Source organism: Anolis sagrei, chromosome 1 (assembly GCF_037176765.1).
Source record: "Anolis sagrei isolate rAnoSag1 chromosome 1, rAnoSag1.mat, whole genome shotgun sequence".
NCBI classification, from domain to species: domain Eukaryota; kingdom Metazoa; phylum Chordata; class Lepidosauria; order Squamata; family Dactyloidae; genus Anolis; species Anolis sagrei.
This window is the reverse complement of record NC_090021.1, coordinates 219751405-219778563: the sequence shown is the minus strand read 5'-3', so window position 1 is coordinate 219778563 and position 27159 is coordinate 219751405. Positions and strand designations below refer to the sequence as shown.

The following is a 27159-nucleotide window of genomic DNA, read 5'->3' as shown; positions in this document are numbered from 1 at the left end:
TTTTTTTTTAAAAAAAAAGACAATTTAAAGGAATCATAGACCATTTTTATAAAGCCAAGTGGCTTATATTAGGGACAGATTTTTGGTTTGGCAGAATTTACAAATTTAAAGTGCTGTCCTGGCTTGATTTCAAGCAGCATCTTTGTGATCTCAAAATACCGTACGTATTAGCTGGTCATACAAGAAGTAGTGTTAAATTCTGTTTGTTGATTGATACAGATTAAATGCTGGGGATCTACTGTCTGTTACATGATCCTAATACAAAGAAAGCTTATTGGGAATCCCCCCACACTCCACCCTGAAGCCAAACTATTGTAGTATTACATACCTAAATAACCATATGTTTTAAAATATCAGGAGGGATTTCATTATAATTTGAGTAACTAGATATTTGGCATCCTCTGCCAAGTTATGATTTGGAAACACATATCCATCGAAAGGATCCATTAATAACCGAGCTGAAACTAGTAAAGTTACTGGATCTTTGGTGCTTTCTTTAGAGCTGTCATCTGATTTTTCTTTCCATGTGAAAATAATTAAGAATCAATATATTGATAGTTTACTATGGACTTGAAAATAGCAACAGTTTAAGGAGTCTTTAAAGCAGGGGTCTTCAAACATTTTAAGCAGTGGGCCGTTTCACAGTCCCCCAGACTGTTGGAGGGTTGTACTATAGTTCGAAAAAAATGGACGAATTGCTATGCACACTGAATATATTTAATTTGTAGTGTAAAAAGATGATGAAAGAACAATACAATAATTAAAATGAAGACCAATGTTAACCAACATACACTTACCAGGATTTCAATGGGAAGTTTGGGTCTGCTTTTGGCTGATGAGATAGTCAAGCTAATGAAGATTGTTGTTGTTGTTGTTGTTGTTGTTGTGTGCCTTCAAGTTTTTTTCAGATTTAGGGCGACCCAAAGTCTAAAGGGACTCCTGCTTTCAAGTGTTGGAGGGAAGCATAGTCCAGTGTTCAGGAAATCAGGTATTGGAACACACACACAAAGCGTTCTACATAGTGGACCTCATGGTAGCCTCCGTCTGAAAGTCATTCACTGTGTAACCCGTATAGCAGGAAACTTTAAATGCTATGTTCCAATATATCTGTAGCAGACATTTAAGGGGAAATACTGCTTCTTTTTCCTATTTTTCTCTTCATTATTTCTATACGACTGCTTACATGATATAGAAATCATATTCAGCCTGCTAGGTATCCATTATGCCCTGCCATGTGGATAAGCCTCCTCTCTGTTGTTGCAGTTTTGAGAAAGTACTGGAACTAGGAAGTTTATTAAGCATACAGTCAAGAACGTTAAATGTATTCTAATTGTCAGGTGTTGTGTGGCAGCAGTAGCAATTAGTTATTGCATTGATGCTCTGTTGGCAAGTTCCCAGAAGCATCTGGTTGGCTACTATGGGCAACAGTGTAATGGACAGAAGCACCTTTGTTTTGATCCAACAGACCCTTTTATTTTTGCGGATGCTTCCTACAAGCCTTTTCACACCCTCAGTATTTAGATTGAAAGCACATGTCTATGTAACCTAAGTAGCATGAATCTACTGTGAGAAAAATAGCATCTTTCCCAGTAGTGGAGGACTGGCCAGGGTATCAGCTTGCTCAATGAAAAGTGTCCCTTTTAAATATCAGGCAATTTGTTAAAAATGTTAATGACCTTTTAGTAGCTTGAAAATATAATAGAAATTCCAATATTATTACTGCATGCAACTAAAACTTAAGTTGTATTGTTGTTGTTGTTCATTCGTTCAGTTGTCTCCGACTCTTCGTGACCTCATGGACCAGCTCACGCCAGAGCTCCCTGTCGGCCGTCACCACCCCCAGCTCCTTCAAGGTCAGTCCAGTCACTTCAAGGATGCCATCCATCCATCTTGCCCTTGGTCGGCCCCTCTTCCTTTTGCCTTCCGCTTTCCCCAGCATAATTGTCTTCTCTAGGCTTTCCTGTCTCCTCATGATGTGGCCAAAGTACTTCAACTTTGTCTCTAGTATCCTTCCCTCCAGTGAGCAGCCGGGCTTTATTTCTGGAGGATGGACTGGTTGGATCTTCTCGCAGTCCAAGGCACTCTCAGAACTTTCCTCCAACACCACAGCTCAAAAGCATCGATCTTCCTTCGCTCAGCCTTCCCTAAAGTCCAGCTCTCACATCCGTAGGTTACTACAGGATACAGTTGTATTACTATTCTAATAAAAATCCTTTTTGAGGATATTTTAGATTTAAAATATAATACATAACTCTGGAAAAATAATTATGATTCTGGTTATGTGAGGCTGACAGATATGTTATGTAGGCTCAGATCTTTTTGATTTTAGATTTTGAAAATGATTTTGAAAAAGAAAAGGCAAGATTTTCTAAGTTAGTTCAGTTCTGTTTTCACATTTATAAATAAATCTCACACATTCAAGGAGACTCAGAAATAATACATGTTCTCAGTTACAAGTTGAAAAATATGTGTGATGAACTTAAATAAAGTTATATGTTGAGTAGTAAGCAGTCCTTATATAAAATCTACATGTGTAAAACACTCGGAAGATTAGCACGGAAAATGGGAATGTAAGTTGTTTTCTAAATTTCATCTCTGAAGTGTTATGAGCTGACTACCCAATGATGAGAGTTGGAACTGATTTATGAATTTGTTAACATCTTGCTGTAGAAACAGTTATCTAGAGAGACTTGAAAAACTTGCTTTGTGATTGCTGCTTCTAATATTAGAAGATGATGTGGGAAAAACTGAATGAGCAAACGAAGGATTTATTCTGAATTATAATTTCTACACTCACTAGATGGAAAATTCAGCATGTCGTAATAACAAGAAAACTTAGAAATTGAGCCATTTTTATCGCCCGCACCATTGGTTACAAAGGTGGGATCATTTGTTCTTACAGTTTTTCATCCAGGAATAAGTAAGGCAAACCTGTTGGTAAATTAGCCATCAACAATGAGATTATTCTCAGGAATCTTCCTCCACATTTATAGAACAGGGGTGGCAATGTTTTGAGTTAAGAGCTGTTGCTCGCTTGGGTTTCACTTTGCCAGAAGAACAATCTTTTGAGTTAAAAGCAAGTGTGAGAGGGTGCGCTAGTGCGAGAGTACAGGGCTTTAGAGCTTCAAGGGAGCAGCTTCTGTTCTTCATGCTCTTGTCCGCTTTGGAAGATTACTGTCTGCTTTGCTCTTGTCCGCTTTGAGGAATTTGGGGTTAGTTGATTTTGGGTGGTTTTTATTCCTGACATGTTTGGCTTGATGAGGAAAGAGAGAGAGAAAAAGCCAGAGAGGGAGGGAGGCTGGAATGAGTACAGTATGAAGAAGGTGATGCTTCTTCGCATTGTGCTTCTACCATTGTGCCACAATTTTGTGTTTCAACCATTTTAATCTTTCTTTTTTTAATTGTTCCATGTGAACGTATATTCATACATTATTTTTTTATTTATAAGGAAAATTGGAGCTAACTCAACAAGGGGTGGGGGTGGGGCCTATGCTGAAATTTATACAACGTCTTGTGATGTCCAGCTTCGGTCTCCATCCTCAAGACAAGATGAAAGTATCCTAGGATGCTGATTTCATCCCTTTGGGTGAGAGCATTAGTCAGCATCATCAGTTTGTTATAGCAGGAACTATGCAAAGATTTAAATCCTCAAGTAGGGCATATGATTTTTCTTCTGCGTGGTACTGTGAAATCCACACCTGTGGTATTTCCCTGCATCCACGCAGCTGACTCGGATCTTTCTTGAAAGCTTTTCCTAATTAGGGACTCCAGCCCCGCCCATCTACTCCTAATAAAGCCAGGCAGTGGGGCTTGGAGCCTTAATTCCTTTTGTCCGCGAAAGCAGCAACAACTCGGTGTTCTCTCCTAAAACAACTATTGGTTTGACTCAAGGACTCCAGTTTGACTACTCTAACAGACAGCAATTCCAACTTGTGTTCTGGGACCTTTGTTTATCCTATTCAGGCTAGTGGGAGGACAAACCCACTCCCTCCCTCTAAAAAATAAAAATAAAAAAAATGCCGTGTCCTCTGAGGCGCAGGCTTTTTTGCCTTTGGCAATGGGCAGTAACTTACCTTCTTTTTCTTCTGTTCCCCTCGCTCAGAAAGCAGGAGGGAAGAAGACTTTTCCAGCCTACCACCCCTTACAGACCCAGGAACTGGTAGAGCTTGTGGCAACAAACTGCCACTGTGGCTTTGTGCCAATAACTTTGTTTTGGGTTGCAGCCACGCCTCTCAGCTGTCTCTGTTTTTTCAGGACAGCTTGCTCTCACTGCCCGTGCTTTCCCTGCCCCATTTACCCCAGCAGGCAGTGGACGCTGCAACGATCCCTGCCATGCTTTTGCCCCCCTCAGGGGAGGGGAGGCTCCAGGCAGCCACGCCACTTGTGTGAGTGATGGCTAGCCAAGGCTTTGCCTCCATGCCCATGGCATATAACGCCTTGGAGGGGCCTTTGGGTTGCAACAATTCCTGCCATGCTTTTGCCCCCCTCAGGGGAGGGGAGGCTCCAGGCAGCCACGCCACCTGTGTGAGTGATGGCTAGCCAAGGCTTTGCCTCCACGCCCATGGCATATAACGCCTTGGAGGGGCCTTTGGGTTGCAACAATTCCTGCCATGCTTTTGCCCCCCTCAGGGGAGGGGAGGCTCCAGGCAGCCACACCACCTGTGTGAGTGATGGCTAGCCAAGGCTTTGCCTCCACGCCCATGGCATATAACGCCTTGGAGGGGCCTTTGGGTTGCAACAATTCCTGCCATGCTTTTGCCCCCCTCAGGGGAGGGGAGGCTCAAGGCAGCCACGCCACCTGTGTGAGTGATGGCTGCCAAGGCTTTGGGTCTAAGCCCATGGAATATAACTCCTTGGAGGGGCCTTCGGGCTACTATCCTCCCTCTGCGTCATGCTGCCTGGGAGCTTCAGTGACGGCTCAGAATGTAAGTACTGTGTCTTTTGGGCCCCATCTCCACTTGGCCCATGCCTCAACAGGTAGGTTGCTACTCTTTTGCATAGGCAAACTGCACCCTCCTTTCCTTTTCAAGGATTTGTAGTCCCTTCTTTTGGTTTTCAGGAGTTTATTAAAACTTTTTCCTAAGCTCATTCTGGTGCTTCCCTCAGCTGCAACCAGTCAATGAGTCTGATGTAGATTCTGACTCCTATGAGTAGCAGATTTCTCCTACTCTTGAGGAGGACTTTTCCATCCCAGCTTCCTTAGGGGATGTGTTACCTAATTTTTCCTCCTTGGTTGCTTAGAGGATCTGCTTTTCTCAGTTGAGCAACAGCAGAAACAAGCTCCAAGTACAGTTCTCCCAGTTCTCCCAGCACTTCCATGTTTGCTTAAGCTTGGAGAAAAACAAAGGGCAACTCCTGTATCTGTGTCTGGAATTTCTAAGTTTGTAAATGCACTTTACTGCATACGCACCTCTTCAGCAGAGTGGTTAGTTAAGCCTACTAAACTGAACTTTATTGTGGTCAGAGTTGTTTAATCCACTGTGATAAGAAGATCCACCCCACTGCTAGCCTACTCACTTGCATGATTCATTACCATGCTTGTATGGCAGCCTATCAGGTGCTCTTGTGGCATAGCTCAGCACCTTCTTTGGATCTTCTTCCCCTACAACATCAACAGCTCCCAAGGGCTTTCTGTCAGTAGTATCTCACCTTAGCTTCTCATCACAACGCTACGGCTAAGCACAGCACCGATACAGTACTAAAGGTGTTTGCTGCTGTTGCAGCAGCCATCCACCAGCATGTGTAGATCCTCTACCCTCTCCAAAGAAGGCAGAGCAATGGCAGGATAACTGCCCATGGCAGAACATAGCCTGCTTCTAAGTTTGGCTTTTTACCACAATCTAGCCTAGATTGTGGTGGCCAGCCCCTCAGCTTAATTATCCAGGGGTGACAACAAACTAAAGGGAAGAAGAAGATCAGGGCCATTAGTTTTTTCGCATGCATTTTCTCTTTCATAGCCTCCAACCCTTCAGCTCCAGTTTTTGGAGCTCCACCTCATCATTTTTAGATGCATGGCATTAGATCTCTTCTCACTCATGGGTGTTGGAGATTACAGAGCATGTTTATGCAATTGAATTTTTCAAACTGTCCCCAGTAGGGACTCTACGGGCCACTCCTCCTCCTGTGTTCTAGCAGGAGGTAATTACTTTGTTTCAAAAGGAGCAGTAGCTTCTTTACATCTTTCTATGTTTCCTTCTTCTTCCTTTTCCCCAGCTGTTTTTTGGTTTCCAATAAAGGCAGTGGGCTTTGGCCAGGTTTGGACCTTACAGGATTTTATGCATATATTGCATATTGCAAATTTCAGGTATTGTCATTACCAACCATCCTCCCTCTGTTATCCAGCAAGACATGGTTCAGTAGCATTGATTTGAAGGATGCCTTTTTTCATGTGGCATTAGACCACAAGACGGTAGATTTTTGTCACTTTTTACTAGCAGTCAGGCTTTTTCATTTCAAGTTCTTCATTCTGGTATCTCCACAGCTCCACAGGTGTTACTAAGGAGATGGCTGTATGCCGGTTCATCCCTGGGTGCACGGGGTAGTAGTTTACCCCTATATTTCTGGCTGGTTGCTGGTGCACAGTCCTGTGAGTATCTACAGAGGAACATTCACTTTACTCTGTCTTTATAGCAGACGCTTGGTCTTTTTATCAACAAGGTAAAATCTCTTCTTCAGCCTATCCAAACAATCAATTCATTGGGCCTGTATTGGACTCTTGGCATGCAAGGGCCTACTTGCTAGCAGACAGGTTTCTGAATCTGCATTCATTAGCTCTTTGAGTCTGGCAGACACCATACATCCTTGCCAAGGATGTCCAGTGCTTTTTGGGACACATGGCATTCACCACAGCTGCCACTCCTTTCTCCTGTTTGCACCTTCGGCCTCTCCAGAATTGGTTTCTTCGGGCACTTCATCCCATGCAGGATGAACCCAATGAATGTGTCATTGTCCCTCTAGCCATTCACAGGTCTCTCAACTAGTGGACTCATCGCTCCAATCTCTGTGTGGGCGATGTTAGCAACCGACACTTCCCTCTCAGTGTGGTGAGCTCACCTCAAGGGTCACACCATCCAATGTCCTTAGGCGGCCATAGAGGGCATGGAGCACATCAACTATTTGGAGTTACTCGCAGTAGAAATGGCACTGTACCTTATCTCTCATTTGCTCATGGACAGTATTGTCCACCTTACTACCACCACCACGATTGTGATTTGCTTGCCCTCATCATCAGAATCTGGGACTGGTATACCATAACCATCAGTGCCATTCATCAAGAACTCTCTTGCTGGCTCCCTCAGTCAGACAGTTTATACTGACCACTAATGGTCCCTTCCTCCTTTCCAGGCATGGGAACTCTTTGTCAGATGGCACACTCCCCTTCTGGACTTGTTTGCCTCTCCCGCCAACATGAAGTGCCAATTCTTTGGAGCACGTCTTGCCTCCACCAGACAGGGTTGGGAGATGCCTTCCTCCTGGATTGGACATCCACCCTCCTGTACATCTTTCCACTATTGCCAGTGCTGTCCAGCGTGGTCTCTCGTCTTCAAGCAGAGCAGGTAGATTGCATTCTCATCACACCATGGTGGCCCCGCCAGCCATGGTTTGTCATTCTGCTCCAACTTGCAGGCAGCTGTTACATTCAGTTGCCACTCAGGCCAGACTTGCTGGCTATGGGCAACAGCCCAGTCCCGTACTCCCAGGTCACTCAGTTCCGGTTGACGGCGTGGCAGCTCCAGCCTCAGCCCTCTCTCAACCAGTAAAGGGCATTTTGGACCTTGCCCTGAGACCTGCCACTAAACATTGTTACATTTGTAAGTGGTGTCATTTTTGCATTTTTTCACAAAAGCAAGGGGTTCAGCCTCTGTCTGCTTCCACTTCCCTCCTCCTGGATTTTTTGATCTCTCTGTCAGATTCAGGACTCTCATTATCATTCTTGAAGGTCAATCTGGCAAATATAGATTCGTTTAGAAGCGAGCATTCTCTTCCTTCTCCTTTATCCGATCCTCTTGTAAAGAGATTTCTGCAAGGCTTTACAAATTTGTGGCCCCAAGTAGGCCTGTGCCCCCCTCTTGGAGGTTGGAGATTGTTCTTTCCGCCCTTATGAAACCACCATTTGCGCCAATGGCCACTTCTGACATGTTCCATCTATCATGGAAAACAGCATTTTTAGTGCCTATTACTTTTGCTCGTCGCGCTAGCGAGCTTATGGCTCTTGAGTCGATAGTCCTTACGTGAAATTTCATAAGGATAACGTCATGCTGGGCACAGACATTCCCTTCTTACCTAAGGCAGCATCATAGTTTCATATGTCTCAGGACATTGTCCTTCCAACCTTATTTCCAAATCCTTCTACTCCCCTGGAGCAGTCTTTGCACCTTCTTGATGTGCGGAGGGCTCTTGCTTTTTATGTCCACCGCATAGCTCCATTACGGAACTCACTATGACTTTTTGTTAAGTACCGTAGGGATACTGTGGGCCTTCCTGTTTCTACCCAGAGGTGGTGGCCTGGATAGTTGCAGCTATCCGGCTAGCTTGTGAAATGGCAGGACTGGACTTACCTGTTCAGATCCATGCTCATTCCACTAGAGCATTGACAGCCTCCATGGTTTTTTTGCACAGTGTGCCTCTGCATGATATCTGTCAGGTGGCCATATGGTCAACACCGCATACTTTTGTCTCCCATTATAAATTGGATTTAGCTGCCAAGAAGGAGACGGCTTTTGGGAGAGCAGTACTTTTTTCTGCACTAGCATGACACCCACCATCCGTGGGACTGCTCGCTAGTCTACCACAGGTGTGGATTTCACAGTACCACGCAGAAGAAAGTAAGGTTGCTTACCTGTAATCATGTTTCTTCTAGTGGTAACTGTGAAATTCACACAACCCGCCCATCCTCCCCACATTCTGTCATGCCTTTTATCTCCGACTGTCTTTCGCGGTACGGAATTAAGGCTCCAAGCCCCGCTGCCTGGCTTTATTAGGAGTAGATGGGCGGGACTGGAGTCCCTAATTAGGAAAAGCTTTCAAGAAAGATCCGAGTCAGCTGCGTGGACGCAGGGAAATACCACAGGTGTGAATTTCACAGTTACCACTAAAAGAAACATGATTACAGGTAAGCAACCTTACTTTTTTTCTGCTACAAGCAAAAAACATTTTCTCTGTAGCATTATGCTTATATATAAAGCATCCCATTGTTGTGGAGAAGTTATTGTATGTAGAAAAAATGTTGTTTTTTTGTGCAAATCTCCAGTCTTCCTGACATTTTTTTTTTTTGCACACATGCATACATAGATATACAAGAGTGTATTTTGCCATACAGAATAAATTCTCTGTAACACTCTGTAGCATTTAAATTCTGAGTAAAAGTTGCACAAATTCCCACTGGTCTATTATTTTTCCCAATAGGATTTCCCTTCTGTGAGGAAACCTGTTTTTGGCCTGAAAATGATTAAGAACAAATATTCTTTCAATCTTTAGGGCCTTAGAAGGAATAAAAGAAGACAGATCTGAGACTTAGTAAAAGAATCTCTGGAGAGGATTACTGAAGAGGAGGTTGGGTGGGTTGAGTAAGAATGAGGCAGCCCAAACCCAGAAGCTCATAGACACAGGTAATGAGACCATTCCTTAGTAATTCTTTGCCTAGGGTGCTAAATGGTCCCACAGAGAGGTATACCATGGTACATCCATTTTCATTAACAGTGTTTAGTTTGTTCATTCTAGTCATTCAGAGTTCAGTCAACAAATCCTAGCAATTCTTTTAGCTCCCACATTAGTCACACTTGAAATTATACCCAAACAACATGTCAAATATGAGCCCACATACCTTTTTTTGTGCAATTTAAATATTTCGCACTGATTGAAACTGATCTTTCACAGTCCATTTGGGCAAGCTGTGTCAGATGAAATAAAAATGGAAGGTTGTAGAGTTAACAGCTATACTGCTGCAATCAGGTTAAATTGTCAACTAAAGTTGCCACTAAGTAATACATGTTGATCTGAAATAAGGAGGCTTTTTAACAGATTATCTCAGTGCCTCCTGGGGAATGGGACTGATGGATTAGAATCAGAGGAGCAAGGTGTCTTCTTCTGCTTGGCTGGAAACATTTTGCTCATCAGTGCACACCCTTCCCAACATACATCCATGACATCTTCATTGGGTTTCATAGTGTGGCACTAGGCATAGCCAGCTTATTCCCTTGATGCAGCAAGTGTCCCTCTCCCACTATTGGGCTTGATTTGTCCTATACCAGAGTTCACACTTTTTAGCCCTCTCAGAAGGCCTCACAGATTCCTTGTCTGTCCAACTAGCACTTCTTATATAAGAAATGCTACTTGGCTATAGAAGGTGGAAGCAATTTGATTGCAGCTAGAGCCAGACAAAGTGGCAGGATAATATTTCAGCGCTAAAGGATAGAGGAACAAATATCATTTACCGTAAGCATATATCTTCCAATCATTGTAGTCCATAGACCTCCGTGGTAGACTGATGCAATAATGCATCCCTTGTTTTTAATACTTAAACCTCATTATACCTTTGGCATTGAACTTCTCAGTTGGATCATGCTTTCTGCCATTGTTTATTCTACCATAGATATAGAACCTTTTATTCTCAGATGAGCATTCCTTAGATCTTAAACAAAGCAAAGTTCTTGCAGGGCCCCCGTAGATGGAAGACATAAAATATTCTGCTGACAGTATGGAAAAATGAGAATGCTCCAAGCCCAGAAGGGTTTCCTGTATAACAGTACAAACCATACTTAGAAATTATGATTCCTAAAAAAAAACCCCTCTGTTTTTATGAAAAGGCCTTTGAATTAGTTGGCACTACTTTATGATATTCATATCTGAGTTAAATTTCAAACTGTTTGGGATTCCACCTGTTGTGCAAAAAAAATACACATTGTTTGCAGATTATAGACCTGCTTGCATAATAAGAGTATATGTATATGTATTTAATTTGACACAGAATAGTCAAAAGTAGTTTTGCCGTTTCTTTTCTCTGAAATATAGCCTACACTACCTGGTACTAACCATGGCTTCCAGTATCGGATGGGATCTGGTGCCTTTAAAGCAGTTGTATACAACCTGTGGCCCTTCAGATGTTTGGGACTCCAGCTCCCAGAAACCCTATCCATCTTGTCCAATGGTCAGGAATTCTGGGAGCTAAAGTCCAAAATACCTGGAGGGTTGCAGGTTGTGAACTCAAATTCTACTTGAATCTATCAGTCTATAATTGGTCTATGACTAACATTACATTGAATAAATATTTATTATAACAGAAACATGGGTATTTGTAGTCCCATTAGATTCTGCTACGTGATTAATTTTTATTGTGATCACATCTTGTGGCCTCCTGTGTTCAGAGTTGAGATCTTAGCTGATTCTTCTTCTTATGCTGCCTCGCTTTGTTATGCTAGGAATAAATTTATTGATAACAGCAAGCGTTACATTTTCAGTCATGCTCAGTTGCATCCTCAGAAATGCTCTCAGGTAACCCGATGTCCATCAGTGTCTCTCTCTGAAGGGCATGATAGTTCTAGCAGTTAATTTCCTAGCAAGTAGCAATTCTGTATTGATTTTCATTCAATCAAGCTCCTTTTTATTGCTGCCAAATGACTAGGAGGAAAGAGATACTAGATGGAAAGGAGATGATAGGATAGCAGTCACTAGACAAGTATGTCAATGTCATATAAACATTCCTAGAAAATCCTTGAACATTCAGATTCACATTAACTTATCTGCTTGACCAGAACTATGTAGGCAACTACCCCCTTAGCCTGTTAAAACTTGCTGCAGCTTGCCACTTGGATGCCTCTGAATTAAATAAGGAATTTCTACATCAGTGTCAGATGCCTCCAAGAACCTCTGGCAGTGGTAAGAAAACCCCTCTGAGATCAGAACGTTCCACATGTTACATTTCCCTAATGGAAGAGAGTCATGCTCTTAATAGTTAATGTATATACTATCTCACATTCTGATCTTGGTTTTTCATTTTATTAAAAAGAAAGGAGACCTGATAAATACAAATTTTTCCAATTGCCTCTTTGAATAGAGAACCTGACAAGTAACTGCAGACTGCAGTAAATCAGTGATAACATCAACAGAACAAGGCAAGTGGGAGTGATGCAAAATCATCAGACATTAGCTAGGTTTAGAGATAAATCTGAATAATAACAAGCAGCTTCCATTAGTTTTGGCTCTTTTACAACTCTGGTTATGTATGCTTATTGGAACTTGAATACATGTCTGCTGTATATTGCTGTTTTAAGATAACATTTCTTATGTACTATTTCTGGATCACATCCACTGGGCTATGACAGTCTCCTAAGAAATGGTTCCCCCCCCCCCCCCCCCAGTCCTGCATTAATGGATTAGATAATTTATAAAAAATAGGGGTAGGCCCAGCTATTTATTGTGCTTTATTGGGTGCTTTACAATCCACACATGCACACATACACGCATTGCACAGTGTTGTCTTGTACCTTTTCACGTTGTAATAGCGCTTGGCCATAATAAGATTTTAGTGTTCACTTTCTGTAGATCCCAAGTCTCTTTGTTCATTTGTTTACAAATATAAAATTGAAAAGTACCAGTGAAGGGCTGGGATACTAGCAGTTAATCCCAACATAGTCAACGTATTCAGTCAGCTGTTCAATGATGACTTGATGCTAAGCTAAATCCTTTAAAAAGACACACTGAGAGTTTTAAAGTACACTAAAACCTACAAATACGCAAATATACATAGGTATGGATGTTTGGGTACATTCATTCAATTCAATTATTCTACTTTGATAAGTACTAACAATAGTTGAGCCCAACTCTAATAAAAAAAACTATTTTAGGGTCTTGTGGGTGAGAAAGAGAGACAGCATAATCAGTTTTCCTGTTCTGGAGAAATGCAACCTATTTTAGGTCATGAATTAAAAACTAAGACAAGAGATTTCTTATTTCTGTTTCTCGTTCATTTTCCTCTATATAACATATAACAGACACACATATATGACAATTGTCTAATGTTTACAGTCTTTTCTGATAAACATAAGGACTTATGAAAGGTTGGAAATAATTCATTATCATATTTTGCATTTGAAATGGTACTGGTATTTAATGTTATCAATACATTCTAGAAACACACCAATATATTAATAAACATCTTTGAGTGCTAAGTATTACAAACATGCCACTAATTATAAGGGACATTTGAAACATGCCACTGAAGACCAGTTGAGAGACAGCCAGAGTCTTTCCCACTTTACTTATTCAGCAAAGAGCTGAGAAAAGGCTTCTGTTGAAATTTTAAACCTTTCAAGAGACTAGTGAAGTCAGGAGACTGTGAGTGCATCTACATTGTAGAATCAATGCAGTTTTAGAAGGCCCTTCTGAGCCAAAGAGTGCAGGTACCTCACCAAACTACAAATCCCAGAATTTCATAGCATTGAGCTCCAGCAGTTAAAATAGTGTCAAACCGCATTAATTCTGTAGTTTAGATGCACTCTGCGATAGATCTTGTGGCTTATTTATGTTGTTAGGATGGCACAAAGCTGAAGTACTAAAAACAATCTTGCTTGAGTGGCAGCGCAAACCCATCAGTTCACATCCAGTGATAGATCCAAAGGTCCGACTTTCCCTTAGAGCTTGACAGCTACGTTTTGATAATGCTGTACAGACACAGGAACCATATGCCATAAGTTTCCTTGTTCTCAGCTGGGAAGTTGTATTGCCAAATATTAAATGCCTTCAAGTACACATATAACTTGCAGATGAACACAGGACTTTAGGTGATTGGGCTGCATTGCTGTACAAGAATGAGAATGTATGCATTGCAGAAGCTACAATTATCCCACTCATTTCCACCTGGCTACTATTTAGGGGGATCGTTGCTGTCCAGAAATATCTGTGTGATCCATGATGATATGAAACATCCTGTGTGCTGAGTCCAGTAGCACCTGTGACCATTACTCAAATCTATAAGGATTTAGAAACTATTGTACATCTGCAACCTTGTAACTTCTTTTTCCTTTTAAATGTATGTGTGTGAATCATATATTTTGCTTAGTATCTGTACTGATTGGTTTTAATAATAAAACAATAAGGCATATAGAATATAAGTGAAAAATTGAACTTTAAAGAAAAATGTGAAACTAGTGAAAAATTGAACTTTAAAGAAAATGTGCAGATACAGTTTGATACTAATTTGAAGGAAAATATTTTTCGACTGCTTGTACTAGACATTCATCTATAATACAGGAATTTTCACAGCAGTTGAAGATACAAATTTTGGAGGTTGACCTGTAAAGTGGGCCCTTGGTATCTGTTGAGGTTTGGTTCCAGGACTTCTTTTGGATACCAGCATCCAAGAATGCTCAAGTCCCGTTATATATAATAGCATAGTAAAGTGGTGTCCCATATATAAAATGGCAAAATCAAGGTTTGTCTTTTGGATTTTTTTTTCAAGTCATGGATGGTTGATATCGTGGATATAGAATCTGTGGATACAGTAGGCCAACTGTAGTTAAGAAAGATGTGAATTTACATATGCACAGCATAGTGAGTGCATATGCAATTGTTAGTATACGTGTTTATATGCATACATGGGTAACATCAGCACACTCATATAACCAACTGTGTGAACTTATCTTCTTTTTGTGATTTTAATACTTAACAACGCATTTAAATGGTGTGAGTTTTAATACTGTCCTGTGGATATACCAGAAGATGACATATAGTTCAATTGGGTTTATGTTTTTAGCATTAATAATGAGACCACTCTTTTCATTGAGAAAGAAAGTGCAATATGGAACAAAGAAGAGCCAGAAAAAGAAAGGCAGAGATGTTGGTGGTCCTGGAGATAAGCATATATTTGCACTGAGTAATGATAATCGTGACAATGTAATATGAACAGATAATAAATAGTGACAACAGGAAACTTTGATTACTACTCAAGAGTGATATATTATTCTTTGTCTTCATGCAAGCCCTCCCACAAGAACAAATTGAATGAATGCTTTGGATGATTAAGGGAGTACGTAGTCCTAAATACATACTTTGACCCATAGTCTGTAATTAATTTCCAATGGAATTTGTTCTCTTTAACCTCGTTGATTTTTAATACATGTCTTGAAAAAAACTATACTGTCTCTCAGAGGCTTTCTATGACTTCCCAAAGGAAAAGCATCATTGTTAGTGTATGTGCTAATTTTGTTTGATATGGTGACCATGTGCAACCATGAATACGGTTTAAAATATCCAAGATATGCAAGATGCTTGAAACTTTTAGACCCCTCCCAAAAGAAAATCAACAGTTAAAAGTAGATTATAGAAATTGTTGTTTTCCCCCTCCTCTTTTGCTCTTTTTGTTTCCTGACAAATTTCAAGGCTTCTTAATTCCTAAGTGTAGATCTTAAATGCTACGGATGTGGATAAAGTAGGTCTGTCACTTTTAGCATCATTTTGAAGAGCAGTGTGCCAGCTGCTTCTAAAGAACTGATTTTGAAATATACATTTCCTCTCTTCCGCTACACAGCCCTATGGTCTTCTTAATCATGTTTGCCTATCCAGAGGAAGCTCAATAAGCAAGGCAGATTGCCTTAAAGGAACAGCATTTAGGGTGAATCAGGAAACAGGGAAAAAAGAAGTCAGGTTTGAACATAAGACATTCATATCAAAATGCAGATGTTATTCGGAAAACCAACCGGTCTTGATTTCATACATGTGGAAGCCTGCTGACTGATGCTTTGATATGAAATGAAAATAACCTGTACATGCTGAGCAGTGTTGTGTTTCTTTCTTACATGTCACCAGAATCATGGATAAAATACCATATATACTGATTTCTAAGTCGATCTAATGTACAAGTCAATGAGAGGCATAGGGGCCACACTTAGGGATAAGTCATATTGCTTCAGAGGGCCACCCAGCCATGGCTGCTGATGCCAACACATTTCCCCACCCAGGCATTCAAAAAGGCCTGAAACGGAGAGAGTCAAGAGGTCGATAAGTCTTTCAGGTTTTCCCAGGACAGACAAAGGGCCCTTCCATACAGCCATATAACCCTGAATATCAAGATAGAAAATCCCACAATATCTGCTTTCAACTGGGATATCTGACTCCACACTGCCATATATTTCAGTTCAAAGCAGATAATTTGGGATTTCCTGCCTTGATATTCGGGGTTATATGGCTGTGTGGAAGGACCCTAAACTCTTGCCATTCACCCAATTCCCAGATTTTTTTTAAAAAATCTACAGAAATGCTGGGTAAGGGGGACTAGAGAGGAATGCTATTTATTTTCACAGAGCTGAGCAAGCTCACACTTAGGACAAATGCAATAACTTCTGTAAGGTTATATTCTTACAGGATATATTCCCAAGTATATAGCTGATTTGACCATGTTTTCATGACATTTCTATTTTTTATTAGAAATATAGTTTTTTTCATTATAAGGGTTAAGGAACAGTGTTCCTACTGAAACACGGAAAAGTCAACCCAGTTTTCTTGGCTCATTTTTTTGACCAAGATGTCTCTTGTATTTGAGTATGTATAGTAACAATGTGTTTTTCCTGCTTTTTGGTAGGGGTTGGACTGGATGGCCCATGAGGTCTCGTTCAACTCAATGGTTCTATATAATTTTTCCTACTTTAATCCTTTCAAAATGGTTGGAAAGTATGCTGTTTGCTATGATACTTGGTTATGTCACCTTAAACATTTCTATGAATATTTCCAATGAAATGCAGTTGCCAGACAGTAGTTACTGTATACTGTAGTATTAATTTATTTAATGCTTAGACTATAAGTCTTTCACATACAAGACAAATAAATTCATAAAAACCAGATTATTAAATATGATACAAAATAACACCATTAAAGTACTACACAAACCATTAAAATTCTACATAAATCAATGGTGAGATGCACCCTTAACATATTACATAAAATACTATATGAACTAACTCTTGCATAGTTAAAAACCAAATAAAATTTAGGATTATTAAAGTTTAAGTTAGAAACACTTTGGATATAGACAACCACACTATTATTAGGTAAAAGCATTTTCAGATCAGTTGACTGTGACATCAGAGGCCTGGATTTTCAGTGCTGCCAGAGCAAAAAGAGATAATAACTATATGATATGAGTATGTGCAAGGTGACATTTAGGTTAAAATTTTATCAAAAGCAAACAAGCTATACTTGGAGGGAAAATTACACTTTAAAAGGATTAAGTAATCTGCTAACAAATTTAATTGACAAAAAGTCAGGTACATATAATTTATAATGCTCACCCATCTAAGACTTTGACAAACATTATCTCATGGGAGCCTTTGTATTTATTCTTGGTTAATTTATGGCTTACTGGCTCTGGAATAATTTATCATATAAACAAGTAGATACAAGTAGACACACTATTCTGCTACTGTTTCATTTTACAAGGTTGGTGCTACTGGGATTTCTTCTTTACCTGTAGATTACAATCTGATGTAGCAAATAACCCCATTTCTGTTCCTATACTGACCAAAGCCTTAGTAGTGACTTATGATTAGTGTAAGAAGATTCCGGCCCAGTGTATCTGTCCGAACGCATCTCCCTTTACGTCCCATCTCGGAGTCTGAGATCCTCTGGGGAGGCCCTGCTCTCGACCCCGCCTCTGTCACAAGTGAGATTGGCGGGGACGAGGAGCAGGGCCTTCTCGGTGGTGGCCCCTCACCTATGGAATTCACTCCCCGGGGAGATCAGATCAGCAACATCCCTCCTTTCATTCAATAAGAAATTAAAGACGTGGATGTGGGACCAGGCGTTTGGGCACTCTGGCAGATGAATAAGGGACTGTGACGATGGATAGGAATTGGACAATGGTGGAACGAAATATGAACTCTGAGTTGGTGAACGCTGTGTCTGAGATTGGCTATCGATTGTGTGATATATTGTTTTTAAGTGTTTTTAATTGTTGACCATTTAATTGCTGGTTTTATATGTTATTGTATTTGTGTAGGCACCAAGATGTGCCTTTTGTAAGCCGCCCTAAGTCCCCCCTCGGGGGTTGGGAAGGGCGGGTTATAAGTACACGAAATAAATAAATAAAATAATAGTAGTGTTAACTGAATTCAGAATGAAATGAAGATGCCGTTTCAGATTTCAGCAGGAACCGTGCAATTTCATGTAGAGAATTAGCCAGAATTTAAGATGTTTCCTTGTCCTTATTTTGAACCATAAGCTCCAGAACAGGGGGAATCCACAGTAATCTAGGCAAAGTAAACTGCCCCCCAAACCCTATGCAGAATTGAACCAATTTACTATGAACATAATTGAGCTCCCTGAAAAAGCAGCCAGAAATGGCATTCATGATCAAGCACACACATACCAAATATATTAAGGCAACAATTAGTTGTATAGCAAAGTCTGCTATGTTCAATCAGCCTTATGCACATGTACCTGAAACATTAGACATTATGTTCATAATCAAGCTGATCGAATGATAAGGGGTGGAGGAAGTAATTTGCATCGACAGTGCATCTACACTGTAGAAATAGTGCAGTTTGACATCACTTTAACTGCTATGGCTCGATGCTATGGAATCATGCGAGTTGTAGTTTTGCAAGGTCTTTAGCCTTCTCTACCAAATAGTGCTGTTGCCTCATGAAATTATAACTCATGATTGCATAGCATTTTAAAATTAATTACAGTCATTTATTTTGTAGTCACAGTGACAGCAAGATCAACAAAAAGAGGACCTGGTTTTAAACTGGGTTGGATTTCAGGTTGGGACAGTATGGGACAGTTAAGGACAGTATGATATTGGTAGTTTTACATTTGATTTCCTAATTATTCCAAGCAATGAATTTGTCCTTTTTCCCCTTCATAGTTACATACTGGGTCAGTGTTTTCTGTGAGATTTGCACCTAACCTAGACGTTACTTCTGAATCAAGTCTCTCTCTCGGCAGTTCAGAAATTTACTTTTCTCTCTTGCTAATTCTTTAATTAGGTTAATGGCATTCACCTAGAAGAGCCTCCAGGTCCTGTATTTCATCCACTGAATCTGAACTGTCTGGCATTATGATAATTGTGTGCTGCTTTCGTACAAATTTTAGCATCCAACATCTGAAGCTACTTGTCAGATGCTATTAGTTAATTCTGAGTAATCTGCCACCAGCCAAATAGCCTCCTGCTAATTACCACTTATTTAGAAGACGGAGTATGTTATTTAGAGGGCTACATGTGCTAGGATAACTGTCCTGATAATACGGCTGAGCATCAAATGAGGTTGTGGTGCTTCCATACTTAAAGAGGTGTTTTTTTTAAAAAAAATGCATATAGTTGAGGTCTCATTGTACCTTTTAACAGGATCAAGCATCAGAGACTGGATGCAGAAACTCAGATCTTGAGAGCAACAACCAAGGTGGATGTGGCTGCATAGCAATGTAATGCTTATATGTAAATACAATTCTTGGGGTAGTTCCTTCCACCCGCAGGTCTTTAGATCAGTATAATATTTCCACTGTTCCTTAGGCTGTTCAGTTAAACCAAGGCTGTTCCGTTTTGATCCTAAGCACTGCAGCAACAACAACAACAACAACTGCAAGGCATAGCTTCCTTCATATCTGCAACCGCAGCTGGGTCACTGAAGAGAAAGTGCAGTTTCTAAAAACTCCATGCATTTAACAAAATGTGAATTAAAATGTAAATGTGAATTAGCATCTCACTTGAAAACTTCAAATGCAAGCTGCACAAAGGGGATTTCAAGCTTTGCTTCTTGTTGCTCATTTGTGCTTTTGCATATTCATAAGATGTGACTTGGCAACTCACTGTTGTGAGATGTAAGTAAGCAAGATTTTCAGCTGTAGTGAAGCTGCGATAGTTAATTACTTCAGTACAGAAATTTCATTGTTGATGGCAGAATAACAAATTGCAAAGTTGGGGCAAATGTCAGTAGCTTGCAGGTGAAAATATTATTTTAAAAAAAATCAACAGTAAATATAAGATTTCACATCAAAAGTGAGATATAACCTTCAAATATAAGAAGCAATATAAATAATAAGCACATTTATAATTCACTTAAGAAGAAAAGGGAAAAAACTGACATTAAAATATATAAAGATTTAGAACTGAGCCATTTATAACTTTTAATCATAGTTGGGATCTTTCTTCATTCTGAAATGTAAGGATAACAAAGTTATTACATATTCCTTTATAGACATGTGAATATGGTTTGAAATCAAATTCCTATTCCCAGAGTATGAATCCCCACTTAGCCATGAAAAACCACTGGGGGACTTTTAGCAACCTCCTTCTGAATAAACGTTACCAAGAAAATCTCATGATAGGTTTCCCTTAGAGTCACAGAAAGTTGGAAACAATGTGAAGGCACCTATCAACAATAGCAATAGCTCATAAATGAAACAAAAGACACATAGCCAGCTCCCAAATTCTCACCATTTTGTTTATCATATGTGGATTTGCATTTTAATTATTACTGTAAGCATTTATTGTACAAGATTTAGTTAGTTAATTAGTCAATATATAATGCTCAGTCAGGCATGTAGCCAGGGGGGGGGCTCGGGGGGCTTCAGCCCCCCCCGAAATTCTCATGGTGGTTCGCGAAAAGGCCTTATTGGTGCATTATTTAAACTGTTATGTTTATTCATATCATGATCTGATCACCATACTCAATATATCCCATATGCATGGGGGTATTCGGGTAATGATACAAAAGGTTTGCTAGGCTAGACCCTCTTTCACTCAGACTCAGCCCCCCCCGAAACTCAGCCCCCCCCCGAAACCCCCCCTGAAAAAAATTCAGCCCCCCCCGAAACGAAATCCTGGCTACGGGCCTGTGCTCAGTGCTTGTACACCATAGAAAGATCCTTGAGGTCTGGGAGTAAGTTATTATGCCGAAGCATTGAATTTGATGTTTTCTGTAGAATTAGCCACCCTGATAGTTTTCTTGCCATGTAGGATCTTTTTGTTTAATACAGAAAATTATTTGTACAAAAGATCTTTCCCCAAGTAGTGCTTCTGGGGTGGTAATTTTTTTTTACTATAATATTTGCAGTGGCTGCTCTATAGTTGAAACTTGCAGGACAATTTATACAGATTATAAAGCAAATGAAAGCGTAACAAAACAACAAAATTCACTATTGCAACTCTACTGTTGTAGTATTACAGACCACTTTCAATTCTGTTGAAGAGTGCTCTGAGCAAAATGCTTGGTAAATCAAATTTTCCTCCTTTCCCACCATTCTCTACAGCTCCTGTACAGCACTTCCTGTGCAGAACTAAAACTGTTCCCAGAACATTGGATTTAGCCCCTTAAAACCACTTTAGCTTCTAAGGCTCAATGCTGGGGAATTCTGGGGTTGTAGTATTGAGGAATATTTAGCCTTCTCTGTTGAGAGCTGTGGTTACATAACAAACTACATATCCCAGGATTCCATAGGATGGAGCTATGACTGTTAAAACAGCATCAATTACTGCAACTCTGCAGTGGCTGTGGTCTTTTGAACTTCCATTTACTGATCTTCAGTTAGTTTACTTTTCTTTTCTGAGTGTTTTGCTTGACTGTGCTGCATGGATTCAAGTTGCAGATGCACATGTTATGTAGTGACCAGGTTATCAATGGCAATGAGCAAATTTCCAACAAATGGCAATTGCATTTTGAAGCTTATAAAATTATTCTTTGTAGTTGTTTGTCTGCAACAGTAAGGCTATCAACAATCTATTTACGATACAGTATTTCTCTGTAGAAACATTCAGTATTTTCACACATACATGCATCTTAGGGTTCTGGCAAATTGCAATTGATAGCTACATGTTATAAATGTTATTTTATTGTTATTTTTAGGTGTGTAACATATTTATGGGTTTCCTTTAGGAAGATGTTTAAGATATAAAATCCATACTTAGCCAAAGGTTCATTGCCTGACCTTCAGCAGAGTAGTTCTTAATCTTCATTTCATATTGTAAATCATAATGAGCTATGCCAGAGGGTTAGTATGAAGGTTGAGTGCTCACAATTTTACTGGCAGTTGTTGCAGAATGAATTGTACAGGAAAATTGCATAGTTCAGTTAAACAGAGATGTTCTGGGACAGGGTAACTTTCATCTTCCAAATAGACACTACTGGATCAGAAAAGGGGAAGGTCAGAAGAGATCACACCATCTGCTTCATTGTAGCTTCACATTTCTGCAAGTACTTATTCTTCTTCTCTTTTATCCCCACAGCGAAGATGTCTGCAAACGAGGGTTCACCGTCATCATTGATATGAGAGGGTCTAAATGGGACCTGATCAAGCCTCTCTTGAAAACTCTTCAGGAAGCTTTCCCTGCAGAAATCCATGTTGCCCTGATAATCAAGCCTGATAACTTCTGGCAGAAGCAGAAGACAAATTTTGGAAGTTCAAAATTTATCTTCGAGGTAAGATGAGGAGCCTTATCTGATCTGGAAGGAGATGTAAAAATTGGTAAGATCATACAAACACCACAAACATCTTGCACAGCCTACTATATCAAACCAAAAGCTAAGCCTAGTACATATATCTTTGGCAGTGTCTTTTAGTTTATTCTTTGTTGATGCTGAGGTACATCAATGATGTAAGTGCCATATAGTCTTAGCAAAATGAATGGGGAAAGGTTATTAGTTAGTGTCAAATTACATTTATTGACTTCTGTGCAATTCATCTCAAAACACTTAAGAAAAAATGATGACTGCAGATGATAACTTGAAAACAAGTTATCATCTGCTGTCCTTAGATGATGAGGGAGGGATGTCCATGGAAACTGTGTTGCTATGGTGGCGGTTCTTGCAGAAAAATCTGCTCCTTTATTGATTCTTTTGACACTTCAGCAGCTCCAGCAGTAGATAGGTTTACATTTATATTGTCTCTAGAGGGCAGAGTCAGTCAGAAGTTGTTGGTAAGCAAAACGACAGCAAGATTGACACTTGACTGACTAATGTAGCTTCCAGGAGCTTCCTGTCAACAAGAGAGGTGACCCAATGAGGCCCCTTGTCATTAATTCAGAAATGCTTTTGCAAATTATTTTTCCATTTTTCTGAAAAGACTGAATGAGCAAGCTCTGATTTTGATTGGTTGCACTGGAAATAGAAGAGACTATGACAGCTGATAGGCTCTTGCCTTGTCTTAGCACATCGCTTCTCCCTTCTTGATGAAGTCTGATAATGTATTCTCATTCATCTCTGATTCTCCAGGGAGAATCCCATCTGAATAATAAATGCATCTGTAGAATGCTTTAAACAAAAAAAGGCCTCCTGTCATATCTTTGTGTCAGAATTGTGGCAGAGGGAGGATTTTCTGTAGTAGATTTAAAAACCAGGTGGGGAATCTGCATTGACTTACTGTGTGCCAAATTTAATTATCCCCTTGAATCTTTAAAGGAACATTGTTGAATTAATAAGTTCTGGGAGATTTGGGTGCTTAAAAAAGGTTTACTATATGAGAATAATTTAGTCAATAATGGAAATATGGTAGAGTGGAACATTATCCTTTTTTTATTCTAAAGATCCTTCCCATTTCTGTCTCAATAATCTCAATAAGTTTTCAGCAAAGCATGAGCTCAATATTTTGGGGGTTTCTCTGCTTTTTGAACATTTAGAAGGAAATGTCAATTCTAAGGCTAGGTGATGATTGTGCTGCAGGATCTACTGTATTTCACCGCATAATAGTTGCACTTCTCCTGCCTTTGGGAGGGAAAGGGAGGTGCAGCTATTATGTGGTGAAAAGCCCCCTTTTAAGAGGGGGGGGGTTCACTGCATAATAGTCCCTCAGGGCACAGCTGCAGAGGGGAGAGGTGGGCAGGTAGACAAGTTAACCCATCTGATTTCTCCCCTCCAAGCAATAGAGCCTCTGTAGCTCAGAAGGGAGAAGCTAACTAGTGGGTGAACTCTCCTACCTGCCAGCCTTTCCCTTTTGAGCTATATAGACTCCTCTATAGCTCAGAAGTGCTCAGAATTCATCCACCAATCCTCCTGTCCCCCCGGAGCTACATATACTTGCCATGCTGAGGTGATAGGCAGGTAGGTAGATGAATGAAGTCCCCTGCCTGCCTGTCCCCTTTCCTTGGTGCTGTGGATCTTGACTCTGTTCCCAGTTGAGCAGAGCGTATAGTTATACTGTTAGAAATATGGTCCCTACATAAGACTGCATGAATTCCCATTACTGTAGTGCATTTATTTTCTATTTGGCAATCAGTGTCAGCAAATGTCAGAGATGGAGGCCTGAATGTACTAGGTAAGCAAGGTACAGTATCTTTATTCTGAGTAGTGTGGCACATTTATAGTATTTGAAACTAAGTCAGTTACACTTTCTGATATCTACCTGAACATTCTGCTGTTAAACAATTTAATCTGAAATTAGTTCTCATTGCTTTGGAAGGATTGACAGCTTAGTATCAACACCCAGGATAAGTTCCTACATGGCCTATCCTACTTATTTATTTTATTTATTAGGAGCATTTTTCCCCGTCCTTCTCACCTCTGAAGAGGGATGCAGGACGGCTACCAACAGCACCATTCAGTGCCGAACAATAAAAACAAAGCATAATATACATTTGGCATACATTAAAACAATTATAAAGATATTAAAACGGTTCGATGTTTCACATTGTCTTCCAAATCAATCCATTGCCATCAGCTAAAAACATTTGAGCTTCTTCTGGAAGGTCATGGGGGAGGGGGCAGATCTGATCTCATTAGGGAAGGAGTTCCATAGCTGAGGGACAACCACCGAGAAGGCCCTATCTCTTGTCCCCACCAAACGTGACTGCAATGGTGGTGGGACCAAAAGCAGGGCCTCTTCAGGTGATCTTAAGGTCCTTGGAGGTTCGTACAGGGAGATACATTCGGACAGGTAAACTGGGCCGGAACCATCTGTCATCTGTTCCAGATTCTCTGGTGGCTCAAGTTCTGACAAGCACACATCATCTTTCTGTATGATGGGGCTACCAGGGAATGTACACGATACAAGTGGGAATATAATTTTCACTTCGTAATTGAATTCAAGTCTCTGATGATATACCCATAGTCTGGAAAGTAAACAATATCACTTGTAAGGTTTTTAAAAAAATGAAAAAGGAATGTCGCAATGGGTAAACTAGAGAGTAGCAGAATATATTCCTCCATAATTATTAATATAGGAATTAGAAAGATACAGGTATTTTAAAAAGTAGCATCAAGGATAAAGAGGACCAGCTTACCTGTCCAAATGTATCTCCTTCTATGAACCATCTAGGAGCTTAAGATTGTTTGGGGAGGCCCTGCTCTCAATCCCTCCTGCATCACAGGCGCAATTGGTGGGGACAAGAGACAGGGCCTTCTCAGTGGTGGACCCCAGTCTATGGAACTCCATCCTCAGGGATATTAGATCGTCCCCCTCCCTCCTGACGTTTCGTAAAAAGGTAAAAACTTGGTTCCTTGAGTAAGATTTTGTGATTGCAGTGGAATAGATAACATGAAACTATGAATGATGAACATGGAATGGCCAGGCAATGTGATTGGAAGACGTTTTAACAGGATGACACCAATGATTATATGTTTTAATAGTTTTTAATAGATGTTTTATATTGTTATGTTGATTATCTGCACTTTATGAATGTATGGCATCGAATTGTGCCAACCTGTAACCCGCCTTGAGTCACCGTAAGGTTGAGAAAGACATGCTATAAATATTATAAATCAATCAATCAGTCAATAAATAAATGTTTCAGTGCCCATAAGGGAAACATGATGTAGGTACATGGTGTTATGTGGGATGTAGGTACTAGAAGACTCTTGTTTTCATCTGCATCCTGTATTGGAATATCCCTCCTATTGTGAATTCTATGGTTGCTTTTTGCAGATGGAATCCAGTTCAACAAAATTCATCAGTCTGCTTTCCTGCCTATACACAGCCCAAATATGCTAGAATGGTTTTGCTTCTGGGATGCTAGTCAGTGTGATGGAGAGCCTAAAGCATAGAAGTGGCTTCATGGAAAATTTAGCTCAAACTCTTGCTTAGTTAAAAAAAAATCACTGGGTGGTTTTATGCAACACATTCCTGTTTTAAGGTCTGAATTCCCCACCTGCAAAATGGAGATAAAAATCAAGTACTTCCCAGGATTGTTGAAAGAGCAAACCAGAACCAAAGAATGTTATGAATTAGATGTTCCATGTGGAGCAGGGTTAGAAAACACACATCCCTCCAGAGGTTGGTGGAGTGCACCTACCAGTATTCTTCATTAGGTTGATTGGTTGCTGGGAGTTACAGTTTAACAGTGCCTAAAGAATGGCATGATTCCAACTCCAATAAAACAATAGTTGTAAACTTGCTGTGATTTGTAGGTGGCTCTCTATATCCGTTGTAGTTTCTTATGTAAATACCCATATGGCATTTAGATTGTGTATTAATTTGGCTTAATTATAGTTAAGAATGGTTGAAAAATATGGAAGCATGTGCTCTGCCTGTGGGAAACGTTAGCTGAAATAATCTGAAAGAAAATAAGGAATAGTTAAATGTATATTTTGGCAGGATAAGACACCTGCTTCCAGTCGCACGCCTGGAACCAGTATAATGGCCATATAATTCAAATAACAGAACCCAGTGTAATATCACATAACCACTTAGGAGAGCATTCATGCCAGAATAACTAAGGGCAATGGGGAAGATTTATATTTAGGATGATACACAGACTACACACTTCAGGTTAAAAGGATACACTGCAGAAACTTCATCCAAAATTATGTTTCTAATGGCTACTTTCAGCTTCAAAAATGCCAAAGGGTCAAGAAAGGTTTGCTGCTGTAATCAAATGAAGGCATACATTCTTAACCCTTTTGCAAGGAATGTATAATGAACATCGTCCCCAATGCTCTCTAAAGAGCCCCTACCAATGAAATATATAAGTTTTAAAACAACCCATTAACACAGCATCATTCTCATAAAAAGCCAGTGTGTGGTGCCAAGCCATTGGCTGGAATAATGATGTTGGATATGGGGAGTCTAGCTTTCACATCCTGCTACGTGGGTTGTCTTGACCAATGCACATATTGCTTTCGAAAGGCATGTTTCCACAAAAAGGTCTGTAGAAGAAATAGGAGTCAAGGGAGCTCCGCTTTGAAGAAATGTGTAGGACTTTGTGCATTCTTTTCAGTATGGATTTCTATTGCCCGCATGATA

The 27159-nt window shown here is 40.1% G+C and overlaps 1 protein-coding gene across 8 annotated transcripts in view; it reads left to right on the top strand.

Moving 5' to 3' along the window:
• Positions 1-27159, top strand: part of KALRN (kalirin RhoGEF kinase) — a 607994-nt gene that overhangs the window by 257268 nt on the left and 323567 nt on the right. For all 8 annotated transcript variants that reach the window (XM_067473328.1, XM_067473327.1, XM_060774943.2 and 5 more), the window contains exon 4: positions 22214-22406. In XM_067473328.1, the coding sequence (XP_067329429.1) occupies positions 22214-22406 (193 nt within the window). The remainder of the gene's footprint in view (positions 1-22213; positions 22407-27159) is intronic.